The sequence below is a fragment of the Daktulosphaira vitifoliae genome, unplaced genomic scaffold, assembly GCF_025091365.1.
Source record: "Daktulosphaira vitifoliae isolate Bord-2020 unplaced genomic scaffold, ASM2509136v1 Scaffold_3, whole genome shotgun sequence".
Lineage (NCBI taxonomy): Eukaryota > Metazoa > Arthropoda > Insecta > Hemiptera > Phylloxeridae > Daktulosphaira > Daktulosphaira vitifoliae.
In genome coordinates this window covers 26,224,969-26,243,973 of record NW_026099574.1, presented here as the reverse complement: position 1 = coordinate 26,243,973, position 19,005 = coordinate 26,224,969, and the positions used below count along the sequence as shown (strand labels likewise).

The 19,005-nt window shown below is 23.9% G+C and overlaps 3 protein-coding genes across 3 annotated transcripts; 1 reads left to right on the top strand and 2 right to left on the bottom strand.

Moving 5' to 3' along the window:
* Positions 1-1,074: 1,074 nt before the first annotated feature.
* Positions 1,075-3,573, bottom strand: LOC126902775 (platelet glycoprotein Ib alpha chain-like). The gene is made up of 3 exons (XM_050680381.1): positions 3,236-3,573; positions 1,632-1,913; positions 1,075-1,557 (listed from the first exon to the last, which is right to left on the bottom strand). Exons 1-3 carry the CDS (start codon positions 3,339-3,341, stop codon positions 1,463-1,465), a joined length of 483 nt encoding a protein of 160 aa, XP_050536338.1. The 5' UTR covers positions 3,342-3,573; the 3' UTR covers positions 1,075-1,462.
* Positions 3,574-3,918: 345 nt separating this feature from the next.
* On the top strand, positions 3,919-13,049 carry LOC126902773 (zinc finger C4H2 domain-containing protein). The gene is made up of 5 exons (XM_050680378.1): positions 3,919-4,154; positions 7,867-8,038; positions 8,109-8,287; positions 12,309-12,575; positions 12,909-13,049. Exons 1-5 carry the CDS (start codon positions 4,093-4,095, stop codon positions 13,036-13,038), a joined length of 810 nt encoding a protein of 269 aa, XP_050536335.1. The 5' UTR covers positions 3,919-4,092; the 3' UTR covers positions 13,039-13,049.
* Positions 13,050-15,456: 2,407 nt separating this feature from the next.
* On the bottom strand, positions 15,457-18,847 carry LOC126902777 (iron-sulfur cluster assembly scaffold protein IscU). Its single transcript, XM_050680382.1, has 4 exons — positions 18,635-18,847; positions 17,192-17,416; positions 17,055-17,133; positions 15,457-15,757 (listed from the first exon to the last, which is right to left on the bottom strand). The coding sequence occupies exons 1-4, from the start codon at positions 18,704-18,706 to the stop codon at positions 15,672-15,674; spliced, it is 462 nt and encodes a 153-aa protein (XP_050536339.1). The 5' UTR covers positions 18,707-18,847; the 3' UTR covers positions 15,457-15,671.
* Between the last annotated feature and the right edge of the window lie 158 nt (positions 18,848-19,005).

Here is a 19,005-nt window from a genome sequence, read left to right as displayed (position 1 = left end):
AATTTTTAATATATTTTTGGTACTACGATTCTGGTGTAACATTTTTTTTGCAAGCACTTATTACGTCTGTCGTAGCCGCGTACTCCTACTAGAATCAGTGGCCTATTTATGAGGATGGCCTAAAGAGGCTTTCGCGACGAAAAGGTAGATGAAGCCTAATGTATAATATTATAATTAAGACTTATTAAACTAGCCTCGATAATTTTGATTTAAAATATGGGCATTTAGTAAGCGCATTAATGTATTGATTTTTAATTTTATTTTGTTTACAGATCACAATACATTAATCTTTGATATTTTACGTACATGTTTATGCACAGAAAAAATTTCTGGGGGGTGCAAACGTTATTGACAACAGTTTATAATATCATTAATTTTTAAGACATCATCAGATAATTGATAATTACCGAATTAAAAACATATTTCAATTTTAATTTAATTTATATTAGAAACGGTAAAGGGGATAGGTGTCTGGCTTATTGGACACATGAGAATAAACCATTTGTAATATGTCAATAAGATATCTTAACCATACTAGCAAGGATTAGATATACAAATGAAGCTTAATTAATAATTAACAACATATTATTATAATAATTTAGTATTAGATAGAATTGGAGTTAAGAACATTTATAAAAGAATACAAATCATAAGACATAATTCACTTTTCAAGAACATTAGGTAGCAATATTTTTGAAATCAAATGCATCATAAAAATAATTATCCTAACTAGGAAAGTAATAAGTTAATGTGATAATTATATTGATTGTAAAATTAAATTTAAAAACTCAACATGCAACTCATGCTAATTTTTCTGGCTGAGGCTATTTTACTATTAGAATAACTTTGAACTAAACCACTAATTACAATAAAAATGGTTTTTTTTCATATGAATTACTATTATTACACTCTTACAATTATTCTTAAAAATAAGAACTTTAAAACTAATAATTTGAACAATTTTTTATTTGATTAAGAATTATCATGTCATTATATGAGCGTTTCAATTTTTTTTTTTTAAATATTAAAATATTTTTATCAAATTGAAAATACTCTGTATTAAAAACAAGCTAGTGATACTTTACAGCGTTTAATTATACGTATAAAAATACTTAAAAATAATTTTACATTAGTTATCACCAAAATTATTGATTAACAGTTTTGTCAGATTTTTATTGACTAATCCATATTAAGTAAAAAGAAAAACAATTTATACTGCATCTACAGTAGGTACAATTTTCAAAAAATTAATTTAAAATAATGCATTTCAACTTGATACACATAAATAAATATAAATTAACAGCACTATATAATATGCTTTCTATAAAATAAAATGATTAACATTTATCAATAATGTATTTTACAAATATATAGTTTTTATGATTAAATTTAATATATTTCTTACGAAAAGACCTTATTGTTCTTTTTATTATTTGATTCTCTCTCATCAGATAATCATTATTCACAATGTATGGTAAGCCCCACCACGTCCTAAATAGAAAAATCTATAACCAACAAAGCCAACAGCAACAATTCCAAAAGCTAGAACCATTCCACCTAAAATAACATAAATACATATCATATTATAATATTTGTATATAAAAAAAAAATACAGTGAAACTTTAAATTACCTAAAAAGCTAGGTCCATCCCAGTTTCTAGCTGGAGCTGGCTCTGGAGATGGTTCAGGTGTAGTTGTAATAGGACTAACAGTGGTTGTAATATTAGGATTTGGTGTTGTAGGGGTAGGAGTTGTTGATGTAGTTGTATTAGGACTACCAGTGGTGGTTGTAATATTAGGTTTTTGTGTTGTAGAGGTAGAAGGTTTTGATGTAGTTGGTTTTAGAGTTGTAATTGGTATAGGATCTGTTGTATTTGATAAATTAGTTGTTGATTCAGGTTCTGGAATAATGCCTAAAGTTTAAAACATAAATTTATTATTAAGTAATTTTGAAAATAAGATAAAAATCAATTACATTATTATACTGACTTAATCTAAATTTTAAATTATATGTAAATATAAATGCAGTAAAAATAACATAAATGTTTTCATTAATATACAATTATTTTTTATGATACATTTTTTATAACAATAAATAACTCAATATCAAGATTTTTTTAAAGTTATTATATAAAACAAATTTTCAAGTAACACGGACCTGCAACAAGCAATCAGTGTACAAAGAACCAGAATAGTACATAGAATTAAATGTCCCCTTTTCCCAAAATTATCATTTAATAAGAAAAAAAATTTAACACATTTTAAACAAAGGCAACCACCAACTAGGTCTGGTAGCTTAAAAAAACAGTAAGAAAGCATTAATTTACACAAACTATCACTGATTTGAAACATGGTTAAGTGCTCAGTGACATCAGAATACTGAATGAGAAATCAATTCAGTAATTAGATTCTACTAAGAATCATTCAGACTAAGAAACCTACCCATTAAAAAAAAAAATTGTCTTTAGAGAGCCATATAACAAATTAAAAAAAATTTACAAAATTAATATTTATATGGTCAAAAAATCTTTACATTAGTTATTGGTGGTTGAGTAGACAGATACAAAAATATTCATTATTTATCATAGAATTAAACTGGGTTATAAGACTTCTTTAAATACAACTTTAAAAGAAAGTAGAAAGTTAAAATCATATATTTTCTTTTATTATTTTTAAGTCTTGGACAACAAGAACATTTTTACATAAAAATCAAAACTAGATATAAGAATAAGAAGTCATTTTAGTCATAGTAAACAATACTTTTTTTCATCTAGTTGTTACAATAAAACAGCACTAAAAATTTTAAACTATAAATTTTCGCAAAAACATTTTTAGTAGCTCAAATTATATAGCAATACCAAAGAAACATTTTGTTTCAACAAAATAACTGTTGCTCATGTATGTACATTGTTAAAGCAAATTGTAGACTAAAAGTTTGACCTTGAACAAAACAATATGAGTAGTCAACAGAAACTAAACAGACAACAGTCATGTTATTTTATATACAGTATATATGTAGTCATGTAAATACACAATAGGCAGACACTATGTAGATAAACAAGTAAACTATCTGTATATCAAAGTCCAATTGATCAATACAACACCATATAATAATAGTCAACTACAAATAGTATAAATTCGAATAAAAAAAAAATTCATACTAAGTAAAATTAAAAGGCTTAACAATAGCTGACTTTGAAAATAATAATGATAATTTCCTAATTTTGATACTTACTTATATTATAATGTTCTTTAGTGTCGGGCACAAATTTCACGTCAGTAGCCAGCGAATATGCGAGTGTGAAAAATAATAATGCACCACTTGCATTTAACAGCAACATTGTTGGCGTTTACGTTTTAGAATTTGTTACAAAAAGGAGATTATTGAAAAATCTATTGCGTATAATAACGTAGTCGGCCAAGAGTATTTACTAGTTAAACGAACGACAATTGTCGACAATACAAATAATTGTGATAATGATACTTAAACTACAACGCGTATATACTGAAAATTAGAGACGTAATAAAGGATGAGAAGCGGGTCCGCAGAGCTGACGACACGAACTTGTTTTAGCGATTGAATAAATCAGCTGAGGTTACGTACAGTGACAATACTAATCATGGAATAGTATACAACTACCATGGAAACAACGGTTACTTCTTTCAATTTGCCAAGGATTAAAGCTCATAATTTTTTTGATAATAAAACTTAAAAATAAAAGTAAAAACTTAAAACTTAAAATTTGAAAAGTAAAAACTAAATGGGGGATTTAAAAATAAATAGCATTAAACTACATTATGATTATTAAAGTAATGAAATAGATTATTAATATAATAATTAATTTGCTATACTTTGATAACCCTTATCATTTTAAAAAGTAAACAAATAAACCGCATCCGGTGGTCATCTCCTATTTGTAAGTATATCTGAGTCCTGATGGTATCTCTGAGCCGCGACTGCGACAATACTCATCCTGTGGTGTGGTAGCGGTATTAGCAGGGCGTTTGGCTATTGATTTTTATAAGAGTCTTTGTTGTTTTTACTCTTAGATTATATTAATATTATCAAGTTGTTAAAAATAAACAGTAAATATGACTGAAGAAGTGCAAAGTGAAGAAGTTTTCAAAAAACTAGATGCATTAAAAGACATAAGGTAATTTTTTCAGTGTAAACCATTAAATTTTACTACAACGTGAGAAAAAAGACAATCTGAGTATTTTCGTTTTGATCAGTTATTTTATTTTCATCTGTACATTTTATTGAAAATTCTGGTTATTATCTTATTTTTTAAAATCCTTATAATTGCCCAATGACTATTGGGTCTCAATCCCTCGCAAATACTTGCTTGTCTCTTGCACTGTTACATATTAAGTCATTAAATTCTTCTTCCATAAATTATTTTTGCCAATTATATTTTTGATAAGTATTTCTTTTATTGTTACTAAAGTTCAAAACTGGTTATATATTTCAAATAAAGGTACACTTCCATATTATTATTTATACACTTTCAAATAATCTCAGTTTTTTAAAAAAGCAGAGTCCACATGATCAACATAGTTGATTCAATAGCTATTATCTATATTTATTTAGTACGGAATGTAAAATTTGTCTTAGACTTCATCAATTGAATCTAATTTTTTTCTAGCACTAAATATAAGAATACTGATGAAACCTCACTAATAGACATTATGTCTTCATTAAAAAAGCTCTTCACACTGAAAAAAGTCCATAAGAAATAAGTTAATTACTCAAAAAAATACATCATTTACTATTTTAAATAGACTTGAATCTCTTTCTTCTGATATTTCTACAGCTCAAAGAGGAAATGCTTAATAAAAAAAAGAAATTGATAACTTACATTCCAAAATCTGCAATAATGTTAGTAATTTTCAAAACTCATTTTATAATCTTTTAAATATTGACTTAGTACATGAGTCCAAATGTTGCAATATTATTTATTTTTAATGTAAATGATCAAACTGACTAAGTTATTTATAGGATTTCTTTAGAACCAAGCTCAAAGTTTCCATAGGTAAACCAACTATTAAGCTAAATCGATTTGGGTTATACTTAATTCAGATGATGATGTTTTAACAGTGCTTAAGTCCATATGACAACTATATCAAGTCCCTAAATATGAAAGTATTTGAATTTCTGCTGATCTCACTCAGTATCAAAGGCAATCGTTGACATTATTAAAAAAAATATGTGACTACAAGAATGAAAATAAGGACAGAACATGGTTTATCATTATTTTTGTCAAACTATACTTAATCCAAAAAAAAAAGTAATCATGTTAGGAAGTGAAGATATTTTAATTGTAAAACACAAACATTTTTCTTCCCAATTACTCTTCTACAAATAAAAATTGTGAACAGTTTTCAGTAATTATTACTGTTGTAAATAAAAATTGAATACTGCAATTCTGCTATATTCATCCAAGCTTTACCTTATACCTTTTTGAGAATTACATGATTCCATTGAAAATCTTTCTATAAATTATCCTGATGCTTATAATTTCAGATGATTTTAATCTACATAATACTAATTGCATCAACTCTTATATCCATGCTAACCTCTTTAGTTTAAAATCAATTAAATCTAAATTACTAGAAGAGTATAGCTTTACTACAATTATTTCAACGTTCAATTTTTCTAAAAACCACTGTTCTAATATCTTATGTTAGATCTGATTTTCTTCAATAGAAGTAAATTAACCGTATCTAACACTATTTTCATTTAGTCAGAATAAACATATCACACCCTCCACTCCATTTAATTGGTCCAAAAATAAACTTAGTATTTAAACAAAGTAGTTTAGGAGTATAATTTTTCTAAAGGTAATTATAAATTAATGAACACCTACTTATGATCCATTAATTAGCAATCCCTTCTCTCTGTTCAACCAAATATATCTTCTGAAGTTGATAAATTATATGATATTTTAAATGACTCAATTAAGTTATTTGTTCTTAAGTTTTATGTTTTTTAAAAATGTCTTTTTCTACATCATAGTATAGTAAAAAACTTAAAAATATAAAAAAAATTCATTAATTGTTTAAAACTACAAATTATTGTAAATATTACAATGAATTTTTTAAATTGAGAGATTTTTGTAAGCTACAGTCTAAATTAAAATTATAAATCTTATATTAATAACATTCAATTTTTCTTTTCTCATAACCCAAAATCCTTTAGAATTAATAATTCCATAAATAATTTAAAAAAATTATAATAATGTATATTCAAATGTGATATTAAACAGTAGTTTAAAACTAATGTAGCAAACTTATTTAAAGATTATTTTAGATTACATTATTTTCTAACAAAACTCCAAATTTAAATAGCCTCAGTATCCATCGATCCAACATATTTGATTTACCTGATATCCAATTTTCTATCTCTGAAATACTTTAAGTATAGATACTTTAAGTTCCAATCCTAAACCTAATTCGGATGGAGTTTTAGAAATGTTACTGAAATCTTATAAGTATGCCTTATCCATCCCAATACTTTTTATTTCTAATTAGTCTCTCAATAGTGAATATTTCCTATTCTTCTGAAAGCTTTGTTATATTATTCCAAAACACATAAATAGTGTAGAAAACAATATATCTAATTATAAGCCTATCTTATAAATTTCATCTCTTCCAAAACTTCTTGAAAAACTCCTAGAGCCTAATCTTTCCGAATCTTTAAACATCTTTCTTTTTCTAATCAATAGGTTTCAGATTGATACATAAAAATTAATGTTCACGTATCCTCTAAGTTTTTTGTTATATCTGGAATTCCACAAAGAGGTCACTCATCGATTATTCCTAATTTTCCTAATGGATTTGGTTTCCTGATTTTATTTATGCAATTACAAACTTTTTGCCGATGACCTTAAATTATATTTCACAATTACAAGTAAACTTGATTGCAACATCATACAGAATGAATTTAATAATTTCATTCTGTAGGTCAGAAAATAAAATAAATTTTAATTATAAATTTGGCAATTCTCATTATTTATTGTTGATTCTGTTTTGTAATCTTGTTATTTTTCAATGTAACCTGTACTGAGTATATCTGTTACAGTGAAATAGGACAATAGGATCTTAATTAGATCTTCTTCATTTAATAATATATACTTTTTATTTTGCCTTGGTTCGCTCAATTTTAGAATATGGATTTATATAGAGCTCCTATTTAATTTCTCAAGCTGAAAAAATTGAAATTTCTTCATTTTATAGGATTTAAAGTATCCTCAAATATTAATAATTTCCATACTTTGAATAACAATTAGATAAAACTAAACTTGACCTTTTTATCTTCTCCCCATAAAAATTTTAATATCTCTTTTCTTTCTAAACTGCTTTATGGTACCATTTCTTGCTACCTACTTTTACATGTTTACTTAATTATAATATATGAAATATTGTAAACTATATGTGTGTACTATAAATCTTTTATAGATTATGATTTTACATTTTATTTTACTTAGTGTATGGTAAAATCATATATTTATTATTCTTAATATATAGTTATATATGTATGTTTTTTAACTATACTTGAGAACAATATGGTATTTATAAAATAAAATTATATGGCCAATCCATTTTTTTCCTTTTTTCTCTAATAGTTTTTCGTACTGTTTTCCGTTTGTTATTCTTAAGTGTAATTCTTAATTTTCTTAATTGTAAATGATTAACATTAAATTGTATTATTTATTTTTATTAATAATGTTTTATTATTATTCTTGTTTATTAAAATGAAAATACTAAAAAATTTTTAAGAATTGCCCTTCTCTGTAAAAGTTGAAACTACTTTTGAATTTCTTTAACTTCTATCTAAAAATTGATTAAAATTTTAATAACTTTTAGGGATAAAACTGAAAAATTAGAGTCTCTTAAAATGAATATTTTGAAAGAAATCGAAGCTAGTGACCAAGAAGATAAATGTCTCAATGAATATCGAAAAGAATTAGAACTTCTCTTACAAGAAAAAATGGCTCATGTAGAAGAACTTAGACAAATACATGCAGATATAAATGCAGTTATTTATTTTTATTTTTTTGTTCAACATATTAATTTATTTATGGTTTTAAAATATTATTTTTATTTAGATGGAAGGTGTTATTAAAAAAGCAGAAGAGTCTAGAAATCGCTCTATGGAACGAGCTAAACAAGTACATGATGAATATAAACCTCTAAAAATGGATATTGATCGAATGCGAAGAGATCTCCTAGGTCTTGAAAGATTACCAGAACTTCATGAAGAAGAGGGAGATCTTGTCAGACCTGAGTAAGTTCTAAATTATTATATTTATGAATTTATTGATGATATAGTATAAACATTTAATAAGTAATTATATTTATTTAATCTAAAATTAAAATAATACATTTTAAAAGTATTAAATACTTAAAGAAAGAAATTAAATAGAAGTTTTCCTAAAATATAGTTTTGTATCAATATTAAAAATCAATAATATATAACTTAAATAAATATTAAAAATAAAAAATGATAGATTTAGTTAAAGTGGTATCTATCCTTCTTAAATGTTACACTGAGTATGATTAAGTGATTTCATAAAAATAATACATAATAATGTGTATTCAACTTTTTATTAAGTAATTTTTATTTTATCTATTAACTTCAGGTGTATTTGTTTGTAATATTTTATATTTTACTATTAATACTATATATAAGTACTTACTGAAGAAATTACTAACCATAAAAATAGTTCTTTTTTTTTTTTCCATTAAAAAAGGGTGATTGATTAAGGATATGACATTCATTTTCTTAGAAACTATTTAAAATTTAAAATGTTTATAAAGAAGCATATTGTTACCCTATTTGAATCACTATTTTTAGTTTAATAATATGATATGAAAAATATACAATCAATTTTGTACTAGCAATATTTTTGATGAAAAGCTTCTTAAATAAAGTTAAATAAATTAAAAAATTCGACTGCATCTGTCACGTGTATGTTTCATACACATTAATGAATCAAAATTATAAATATTAACTACAGTCAAAGACTTAATCGATTTATGCAGTACACAAAGAATCTACTGCTATGTTGTCATGTAACATGCATACACATTAACTCATGTGTCAGATAAAACTGCTGGCGAAATTTTATTTTATTGTGTTAAATATTAACAAAAAAATTAATTAGTAAAAATAACGAAGTAAAAAAATAAAATACCAAAAAGATATATACAAAAATCAAAAGTATAACAAGGACTAGCAACAAAGAAAAATGGGTATGAAATAATTTTGTAAATACTAATGTGACAAATTACGATAAAAATATCTTCAATTCAGATTTGTATTTACTGGGTATTAAAAAGTTAATTCAACGATGAAAAATTTTTCTTATTCAAGATTACCAAATATGAAATTGTTTACAGCTGATTTATTTAATAACAAGAAATTAATATATGTAACAATATTAAAACAGAAGCCAAAAATAATATTCAATATTTCAGAGTAAACACATATTTTTAAAATAATCCATATTAAACAAAATTTGCTAAATAATACTTAAATAAATAATAATACTAAATAAATGCAGTTATCCAAGCAACAAATCCAACAGCTATAATTACAAACAAATTTTTTATAACAAATAAACCATAAAAATAGTTAAAATAAAATTCAACTAATGAAATTATACAAAATGAAAATGATATTCAAAAATGACCATCAATATCGGAACTTAATTTTTTGGTTAAAGGAACAATTGTTGGTAAGAAACCCAACTGTATTTTAATAAATTTTACACTGGACAAATGCTCAATATATATTATTGATTTTTTTATGAAATTGAATCCAGTATATAGCAAAACCTCACAAGATTGTCGCACATGAAATAATAGAAATTTCTATTTCAGATTTGTCATTATTTGAAATATGATGTCAAGTAATAATTCTTGTTAACCCTTTCACAAAAAAATAAATATTTTAATTAAAAACAGTTATATATGAAATTATGGGATGAGCACAACATTGTATAGCTAAAATAGGAAACAAAATATATATATATATATATATATATGTATACTAAATGGTAAACTAGTAGAATATAAGAGAGAAAAAAAGATTTCACTAGGATTGATTAGCAAAATTGAAATAAAGTGGGAAAAATACTTCAGTAGTTGAGACTAGTGATGGGCATTTTAGAATATTTTGAACTATCGAATAGTATTGAATAGTTTTTTAAAACTATCAAATACTATTCGAATTGTTTTTTTACAGCCGAATAGTGTTTTTAGCATAAACTATCGAATAGTTTTAAAAAATATTCGATTAGTTCTAACTAAAATATTTATTAAGTACACTTAATTATAATAAGAAGATAATTAATGAATACTTAAAATAAATTATTATACAATTAATTACAGTAAAAAGTACCATTTTATTTATTTTTAGTTTGTGAGTCGTTGGTAAAAATTGATAAATATGGTTGAAAATTAAAAAGCAGTTCTTTTTTCCGATGACTAATGATATATTTTCAGTTTTATCGGAAAGGTTTGTTCTATGCGCAACAGAAGTATTCGTAAATACTAAAGTCTTATTTTACACTTAATACCTTGTATACTGTTCTTAGTCTAGCATTACCTGCTCTTTTGTCATATAAAGGCATAACACCGATAAAGAGAACAGCACGTTTTAAATTTTTACGTTTGTAAAAGTGGCGACAACAATAAATACTGCTCCTCTTTAAAAATTATATGAACTATTTTTATTAGTCGTTTAATTATTGAACACTTAGCGTAACAATGTATAGAATATAAATTATAGATTTTAATATTTTCTTCTAAAATTATATTCACAAAAATTTTCTAAAATTATTTTTACTTGCTCAAAAAAATTAAATAAAAAAATAATTTGCTAAAATTCATTTTTTGAATATAAATCATTCTTAATTCTCGAAATAATCATTTTACAACAAAATGTTTCGTAAAATAAAATATGTCAAGTTAAATTTTTTAAAACATTGGTCTTATGTAAAATTATAGTCAGATTTATAGTTTTGCTGTTTTAATAACACTAACGACTAAATAAGATTTTTTAAAACTGTTTATTCAGGGTACTACGATTATAAATAGGATACAATTAATAATAAAAAAAATTAGTGATGGGTATTTTCAAATATTTTAAAAAATATTCGAATAGGCTATCAAATATTTTTTTAAATATTCGAATAGACTATCGAATAGTTTTTATAAATATTTGAATATATGTGTAACTATCGAATATTTTTACTATTCAAATAGTTCGAATAGTGGACTACTATCGAATAGTTCCATAGTTACTATTCAATATTTCCTATCACTAGTTGAGACTACTTAAACTTCAAGAATTTACAAATATTTCAGAGCCACTTTATTCTTGCAAGAATCTATTACTGGTAGATATTTATGAAAAATATGTTATTTTATATGTATTATATAATATACATATATTATATTCAACTCCATAGTTAAAGTAGTAAGCCAATGGTATGCTTGTTGATAGAATTTTAGAAAACAACAGTAATTTTGAAAAATAAATGATAAAAGAAATAGAAGAATTAAAGACAAACAAGAAAGGAAAAAAAGAAAAAAACTCAATTTTACTTTAAAAAAAAAATCCACTTCAAAAGATAACTCCTAAATACAAAAAAGAAAACAATTTATTTAAATCATGTAATAATCAATCGGTTATAATTAACTCAGTATTCAGTTTTTTTTAGTGCATATTTTGTTAATAATTATAGAAATATTTTATATATGTATTTTTTCAAAATTCCACATTTATATATAAAACTATTTATTGGAGTTTTTTAATAATAATAGCTGTGTTTTGAAACATTACTGGTCGGTAGCATACAATATTTTAAATTTAATACATTTTTTAAATATTAAATATAGCTTTAAATTTAATTAATAATATAATTTGACTAAATTATACATATTTTTACAAAATATCACTTCCATTTTACATACAAATAAAATTCAAGATGGGCAAGACTTACCATTTGATCATTTTTAAAAACTTTATTTTTTAATCATCACTAATTTTAATAGTATATATAAATAGCTTCTGTGGTTCTCCTATCCACTACTATTTCTAAGCTGTACTTAAAAAATACGTTTTTCTCATAATTAAGAAAAATATCAATTTAGAGGTGACATTTATTCAACTTGTGATAGACAATGAATGTTTTACTTATATCATTCATTTTTAATGTAAATTGTTAAAGGTTGTATTATTCAATATCTCAAATCATTTTTTTTTTATTTAAAAAAATTTAATTAACTTTTTTTTCTAGTCTTTTTGTGCAAAATTATTTTGATAAGCAATTAAAACCTGCTGTATCTGCTTCAAATAATTCTGATTGGCATAGTGGAGATAATGTACCATTAAATTTTTCTCAAGCTCATCAACATGCTCAAGCAGCCGTTGCTGCTTTCCTAGGATCTCAAGCTGCTGTTCAGTCTTCACCCTTACAACAGTTAGCTACTAGTAGTAAAATGGTTAATGGTACATCTGTTGACACAAGACCAATACCACCTATTCCTGGACCACCAACATTCAGGTTAGTATTACAATATTTTATTAGAAAAATATAGTCTTCAAAATTTAAAGTACTTTTTAAAAAATAACAATTTTATTTGAAAAAACCTGCTAGTAAATTATTATTATAAGAAAATACAATAAAACTAAAATAACTTCTTTTATCATCAACAGAAAATTTAGAAAAATTTTTATCTTGTCATATTTATCTAGTTTATGTTGACTTTTTATAAATGAAATTATGTAAAGTAAGGTAATAGTTATTCAATTACTTAATTCTCGGCCAGAAAAAAAAACATTTAAATGTTGTTTTCATTAAAGATGTTACAATAACTATTATAAATTAATATTTCAGGCAACAACCACCACCAATGAAATCTTGTTTATCATGTCATCAACAAATACATCGCAATGCTCCAATATGTCCTTTATGTAAAGCCAAATCTAGGAGTCGTAATCCAAAAAAGCCAAAGAAAAAAGATTAACTATTAATGACTGAAGCTGTTAAATCTGAACTTAGATTAATTATCAAAGTTCAAAGTATATAAAAATCATAATATTTGATTTCAGTTTGAGTATTTGTATTTGAAGTGGTTTTCTATAAACTGATCTCTGTTTAATGCCATTAATTTCTACATATTTTAAAACTCCAAAATAATAATGTTAATATGTATAATTTATTTTTATCCATATATTTTATGCATAAATAAATCTACATTAATTAGTAACTAATTATTTTGGTAGATTAAAAAAATTAAGGAAAATGTTATAAAAGAGTTAGGAGTCTTTATATCCAAGAAATTATTTTATTTTACTACAATGTATGAATGTTTGTTGGCATTTCTTACAAGAAATCTGAATTGATTGATATTATTTAATAATTATAGATTATTTTAATCTTTAATTCATTGATTCATTTATTATTATTTTAGGTGAATTATTCTATTGAGGCATATTGTGAATTATATGTTGAAAAAATGATAACTTTTAACTAATTTACTTAATAACCTACAATTATAATTTAAAGATCATGTTATAATATTTATTTTTACTTAAATAAAATTTTTATGTATATAAACTAAAATGATGTACATATATGTATAACCTACAATTGTGTGAAGATAGCTTAGTTTAGAGCAATTATAATTTAACTTTAAATATTATTTGAGCTCTACATGATTTAAAAATCAATTTTCTTAGGTTAATTATGTTTTATGTATATGTTCAGTTAAAAAAATTATATTAAATAAAGCTATCTTATTATACCTTACATCTATATCATAGAGACCAAATATTTTATATTACTTTCTTTTAAAAAAACAATTTTTAAGTCTATGAAGTAAATTAAAAAATTTAAAATAAATGGAGTTAGTATACTATATAGTCTATAAAAAAAATATACATAAATCAAATGTGCAGATAAACAAAATATAATAATAGTTTATTTTTTTAATAAAAACTAACTATGTTACGATAAAGTTTAGTTTTTGATACTAATAAGTTTTAGCTTCTTAAGCATAAATATTATACAGATCACTTTGAATATAGAATTATTTCAATTTGTGAATTAAATTTTATTTTAACTTAATATGAGAATATTAAAAATTAATGTTTATACGCAGTAAAAAAGAAAAAATACATTAAAGTAATTAATTATTCTATAAATTGTATGGGACACTTACATATTAATGAAAAAATTGAATAAATAACTGGTTGTAAAGGTACATTAATATAATAGAAGATATATATGATAGCACTTGTACTAGGGTAAAAAGCACAGGAGGAGTAACAGAAGGTTTTCGGGTAAGAGTAGAAGTGCACCAAGGTTGTTCTGCTTTAAGCCTTTACTTATTCTCTATAGTGATGGATGAAATTACTAAAGAAATACAAGAAGTGCCATGGTGCATGTTGTTTGCTGATGATATAGTGTTAATAGTTGAAAATAGGAAATTAATCAAAGGCTAGAGGTGTGGAGATCAGATCTTGAAGAAAAGGGTTTAAGGATAAGTAGAAGTAAGACAAAGTATACAGAGTGATTTTTTTATCATAACCCACTCAATTACTTGCAGAATAATAATAATTTAAACATTTTTTTTTTTTATTATCTTTAGTTACACATTATTCTTGAATTTTTAACTATGTAATACTTTTTAAGTTCATCCCTTATGCCTTGTAAAGGGGTCAACTTTGTTTTTTTAAATGGTAACATATATTTTTAATTTAATAAAATGTTTGAGTTTTTAATTTAATAGTAAATGGCATTTGAATTTTTAATATAATTTAATTCGTTTAAAGTTTCAAATTTTTGAGTTAATATACAGGTATAATACACAAGGGATTACAAATACAGGTAGCTAATTGATTTTTTATGAAATCGATATTAGCAGGTTCACAGTATTGTTATTATCAATGATAGTAAGGTATATTGTTGTGAGTTTATAAATACACTAACTGACAATACAAAAAGTATATCTATTAATAGTTATAATTGATAATAAACAATCCATGACTATGACAGCAATGTCATAAAAAATCAATTTGCTACCTATATTTGTAATCCCTTGAGTAATATACTTGTATATTAACTCAAAAATTTGAAACTTTAAATGATTATATCTAATAAACGAATTAAATTATATTAAAAATATATATTACCATTTAAAAAAACAAAGTTGACCCCTTTACAAGGCATAAGGGATGAACTTAAAAAGTATTGCATAGTTAAAAATTCAAGAATAATGTGTAACTAAAGATAATAAAAAAAAAAAATGTTTAAATTATTATTATTCTGCAAGCAATTGAGTGGGTTATGATAAAAAAATCACCTGTATAGAGTATGAGTTTAGGATAAGAATGGCTGACCCCAGGTAGTTAGGATTAAGGGGCGAGGAAGAATAAGAAAACTGGTTGTATAATAATAATCAAAAATAATATATTTAAAGAATGTAAAAAACAAGTGAATGATTCTAACTATGCAATTTATAATTTATATAATTTTCATGTATATATTTGTAAATACATGAATATTTATGTGAATATTACTTTATATATATCTATACATATATATAGTTAACAAAAAATATTACTACTAAAATCAATTAATAAAAAAAGTAAGGTATTATTTTTCATCTTCTTTTTTTTTTTTTTCTTGTTGTTTAATACGGTAATCTGACAAGGCTGCTTTTATAGCATCTTCTGCTAACACTAAGCATATGATTTAAAATTAGTATGACAAAAATAAGTAGAGTAAGTAATTCAATAATCAGATAAGTTCATTAGGATTAAAATTACTTATGAAAGATATCTAAAGTTCAATTTTAAAAGCCAATGACCCACACTTTTAAAAATATAGGTTCATGTAGCAAACCTCGCTAACATTTTTTTGAGAGGCTAAAATATTTTATAAATCTTATTTTCTAAAATGTTTATTATCATGATGCCTATTAATAATGATAATTAAAATATCATTATAATGTTTAGCTTTAAATAAATTCATTGTTTTATCATCATTTATAAATTTACTTAAACATAAATTAAAGTACTACTGACAAATCTTTGTAAATTAAAAAAAATTTAAAAAGGTGAATAAGTAAAAAATATTTTAAATATTAGTAGTTAATTAATTTTGACAAGTTCAGTTAAGCTGCACCACATAAATAATTTAAAAAAATATAATGGTAAGCATGTCTAAGGATATCACAGATTCTAACGGACTGAGTAATGATAGAGAGATGAATAATACTTCAAATTAAACATGATAAAATTATATAAATCTGCACTTGGTAATTTTTGATAAATCAATAAAAAAAAAAAAGCTATAAGCACTTAAAAAATCTAATTTTACAGTTTTTCATTAAGTTTATCTTTAAAGGAAAAAATATATCTTTAAAAAATTAATGTGGGAATGTAGATTCAGTTTTTTATTTAATTTAACCAATTTTCAGTTTTCCATGACTTGTGACATCCAAAAACTTTTTTAATGCTTCGAAAATCAGTCCTTTGATTAACATTTGCTTATAATAAAAACCTTCTATAAATGTATTCAATGGCTGCTTCAGAGATTTTTTATTCTATAAAACGTCTTGAATAATTTAACAAATAAAAATGTATAAATGATAGGCACATATCACACTATGATTGTAACAGGGACATATATCAAAATTTGTGATATTTGATATTTTTACATAGTTCATTATTCTCTATCTAAATCAGAGATACATAGATAAATTAATACATAAAAGTTAGTTTAAACCTAATATAAATAATAAAACAAAGTAACTCTTATGGAATGTTAAAACTTTGAAATTATTTATTTCAAAATAACTTCTATCAAGATATGATCCTCTTTGCGATGTTTTCATATCCTTAATACATAAATGTATGTAACCCATGGTATTTTAGTTACATATAATTTAGAAAGCACAGAAGATTGATATATTATGTTCATTAATATATACAATACTTTATTATTAATACATTTAATATTTAAAATAATACTTACTTGAACAATGAAGTTTTACTGGAGGTAAAGATAGTTCTTTAGCAATATCGGTATTTCTTAATGAAAGTGCCTCATCAACCTTATATTAAAAAAAAATGTTAAATTGTAATTCTAAAATTAATATAAAATATACTAACTGTTTTCCCTTTAACCCACTCTGTTGCTAGTGAACTTGATGCAATTGCAGAACCACAACCAAATGTTTTAAATTTAGCATCTACAATTTTACCTGCATCATCAACTTTAATTTGCAATTTCATAACATCACCACAAGCAGGGGCACCAACCAAACCTGTACCAACATTTTTATCATTTTTATTCAATGAACCAACATTTCGGGGATTTTCATAATGATCAATAACCTAAATATTCAAAATAAATTAATTTTTCACTTAAAATAATAATGATGTAACCTATTAAATACTATACACAATTAGTTTCTGCTACAGCTACAGTATAGTACCTTGTCATAATATTAAACATAATCAAATAAAATGATATATGACACATCCAAAATTTTATGATTCCATAATTCTATTGGTTATAAAGTAATTACTATCCTAAACTTTACAAGTTGAGCAAATTATTTATTTTTTTTATCTTTTTAAACGAAATATGGTTATTTGGTCTTCTGTTGGATATGAAATACTATAATAGCATTAATTATCCACAAAAATATTTTTAGTTATATGTTCTGATTTTAGTAATTATGAGGTAATATTTTTTCCACATTGACAAACAAATTTTTGGTTATAATCATTCAGAAACTTAAAAAAACTAAGTTATAAACATGGTTTAAAAACCAATCAGTTTCCAATTAATCTAAAAAAATTAGATAAAAATAGCCTATAAAATTTGGTCAGGAATGTGCTATCCAAGATATAACATATTTCTAACTGAATTATGGAGTAAAGATGTATAATGTTTGAGTATCAATCATATCAAACTCTTGCAAAAAGCTAAAAAGGGTCATTACTAAAAATAACTTTCAAAAACATTTAAAAAATATTATCATAGAAGAACCAGTTAACAGAAAAAATTTTACAAGTTGAATACAAAGATTTTTTTCACTTAACTTACTGCAAGAATTTATTATTTTGAATAATAGTCTCTAATGTTTTTTATATCGTAAATTTCTTAATAAATTTCTAGACAAATTTCACATAAGTTTTAGTGAAAGTAGATCGACCACCAGAAAAATATTGGAGGCAGGCCATACAGCTAAAAACTTTTTTGTTGATAATTGACACTAATAATATTTAGTATCCCATAGATCTATTTAACCATTCATTTTGTTCAAGGTTTGTCCAACATGCTAAACAGCAATTTTGGATTAATAATTACTTTTATAGCCTACAGAAGCTTAATTTTTACACATGCTTTATATTATTATATTTGATAGGTCTTATTATACAGAAAGAAACAGAAATACACATAATACATTAAAAAATTATATCTTTGCCATAATTCATAAAGTGTATATAAATATCCAATATTTAATATTTTTAATAGCTTAGCTAACCTCAATCAAAATTTAAAATCTTAAAATTCATACATATTAGGAATTTTTAAATACTTACATTTTTGTGATAGAAGAGTATTGGAACGCTGTTAAACTTAATCAAATTGCGCGGCAATTTACTGGATAACATAGTTATACTGTTATTAATCAACGCTAAAACGTAAAACGTACTACTAATATATGACTCAATAATATATTATTTTGCAAAATTAAATGCAATTGATAAAGCACATCAAATTACTCATTAAATGTAATATAAATACGAGTGTGAAGCTACCAATTCGTGGTCCACCAACTTCTTATCACTAACAAATATTGGTTACCCTTCGGTTACCAATATTTAATAGAGTATAACGCTTTTTCTAACCGATAGATGTAGACACATAATAACAAAAAGCATATATTACACGCATTTACCAATCATACACA

Bases quoted from the DNA above. Each gene is read 5' to 3' on its own strand.
- LOC126902775 (XM_050680381.1), bottom strand. From the start codon at position 3,341: ATGTTGCTGTTAAATGCAAGTGGTGCATTATTATTTTTCACACTCGCA. The intron at 1,914-3,235 runs GTAAGTATCAAA...TTTAAACTTTAG, and splicing joins TAAAGAACATTATAATATAA to GCATTATTCCAGAACCTGAA. The intron at 1,558-1,631 runs GTAATTTAAAGT...ATGTTATTTTAG, and splicing joins GGATGGACCTAGCTTTTTAG to GTGGAATGGTTCTAGCTTTT.
- LOC126902773 (XM_050680378.1), top strand. From the start codon at position 4,093: ATGACTGAAGAAGTGCAAAGTGAAGAAGTTTTCAAAAAACTAGATGCA. The intron at 4,155-7,866 runs GTAATTTTTTCA...AATAACTTTTAG, and splicing joins GATGCATTAAAAGACATAAG to GGATAAAACTGAAAAATTAG. The intron at 12,576-12,908 runs GTTAGTATTACA...TTAATATTTCAG, and splicing joins CCTGGACCACCAACATTCAG to GCAACAACCACCACCAATGA.
- LOC126902777 (XM_050680382.1), bottom strand. From the start codon at position 18,706: ATGTTATCCAGTAAATTGCCGCGCAATTTGATTAAGTTTAACAGCGTT. The intron at 17,417-18,634 runs GTAAGTATTTAA...TTGAATATTTAG, and splicing joins TACTCTTCTATCACAAAAAT to GTTATTGATCATTATGAAAA. The intron at 17,134-17,191 runs GTTAGTATATTT...TTTTAATATAAG, and splicing joins AGTGGGTTAAAGGGAAAACA to GTTGATGAGGCACTTTCATT.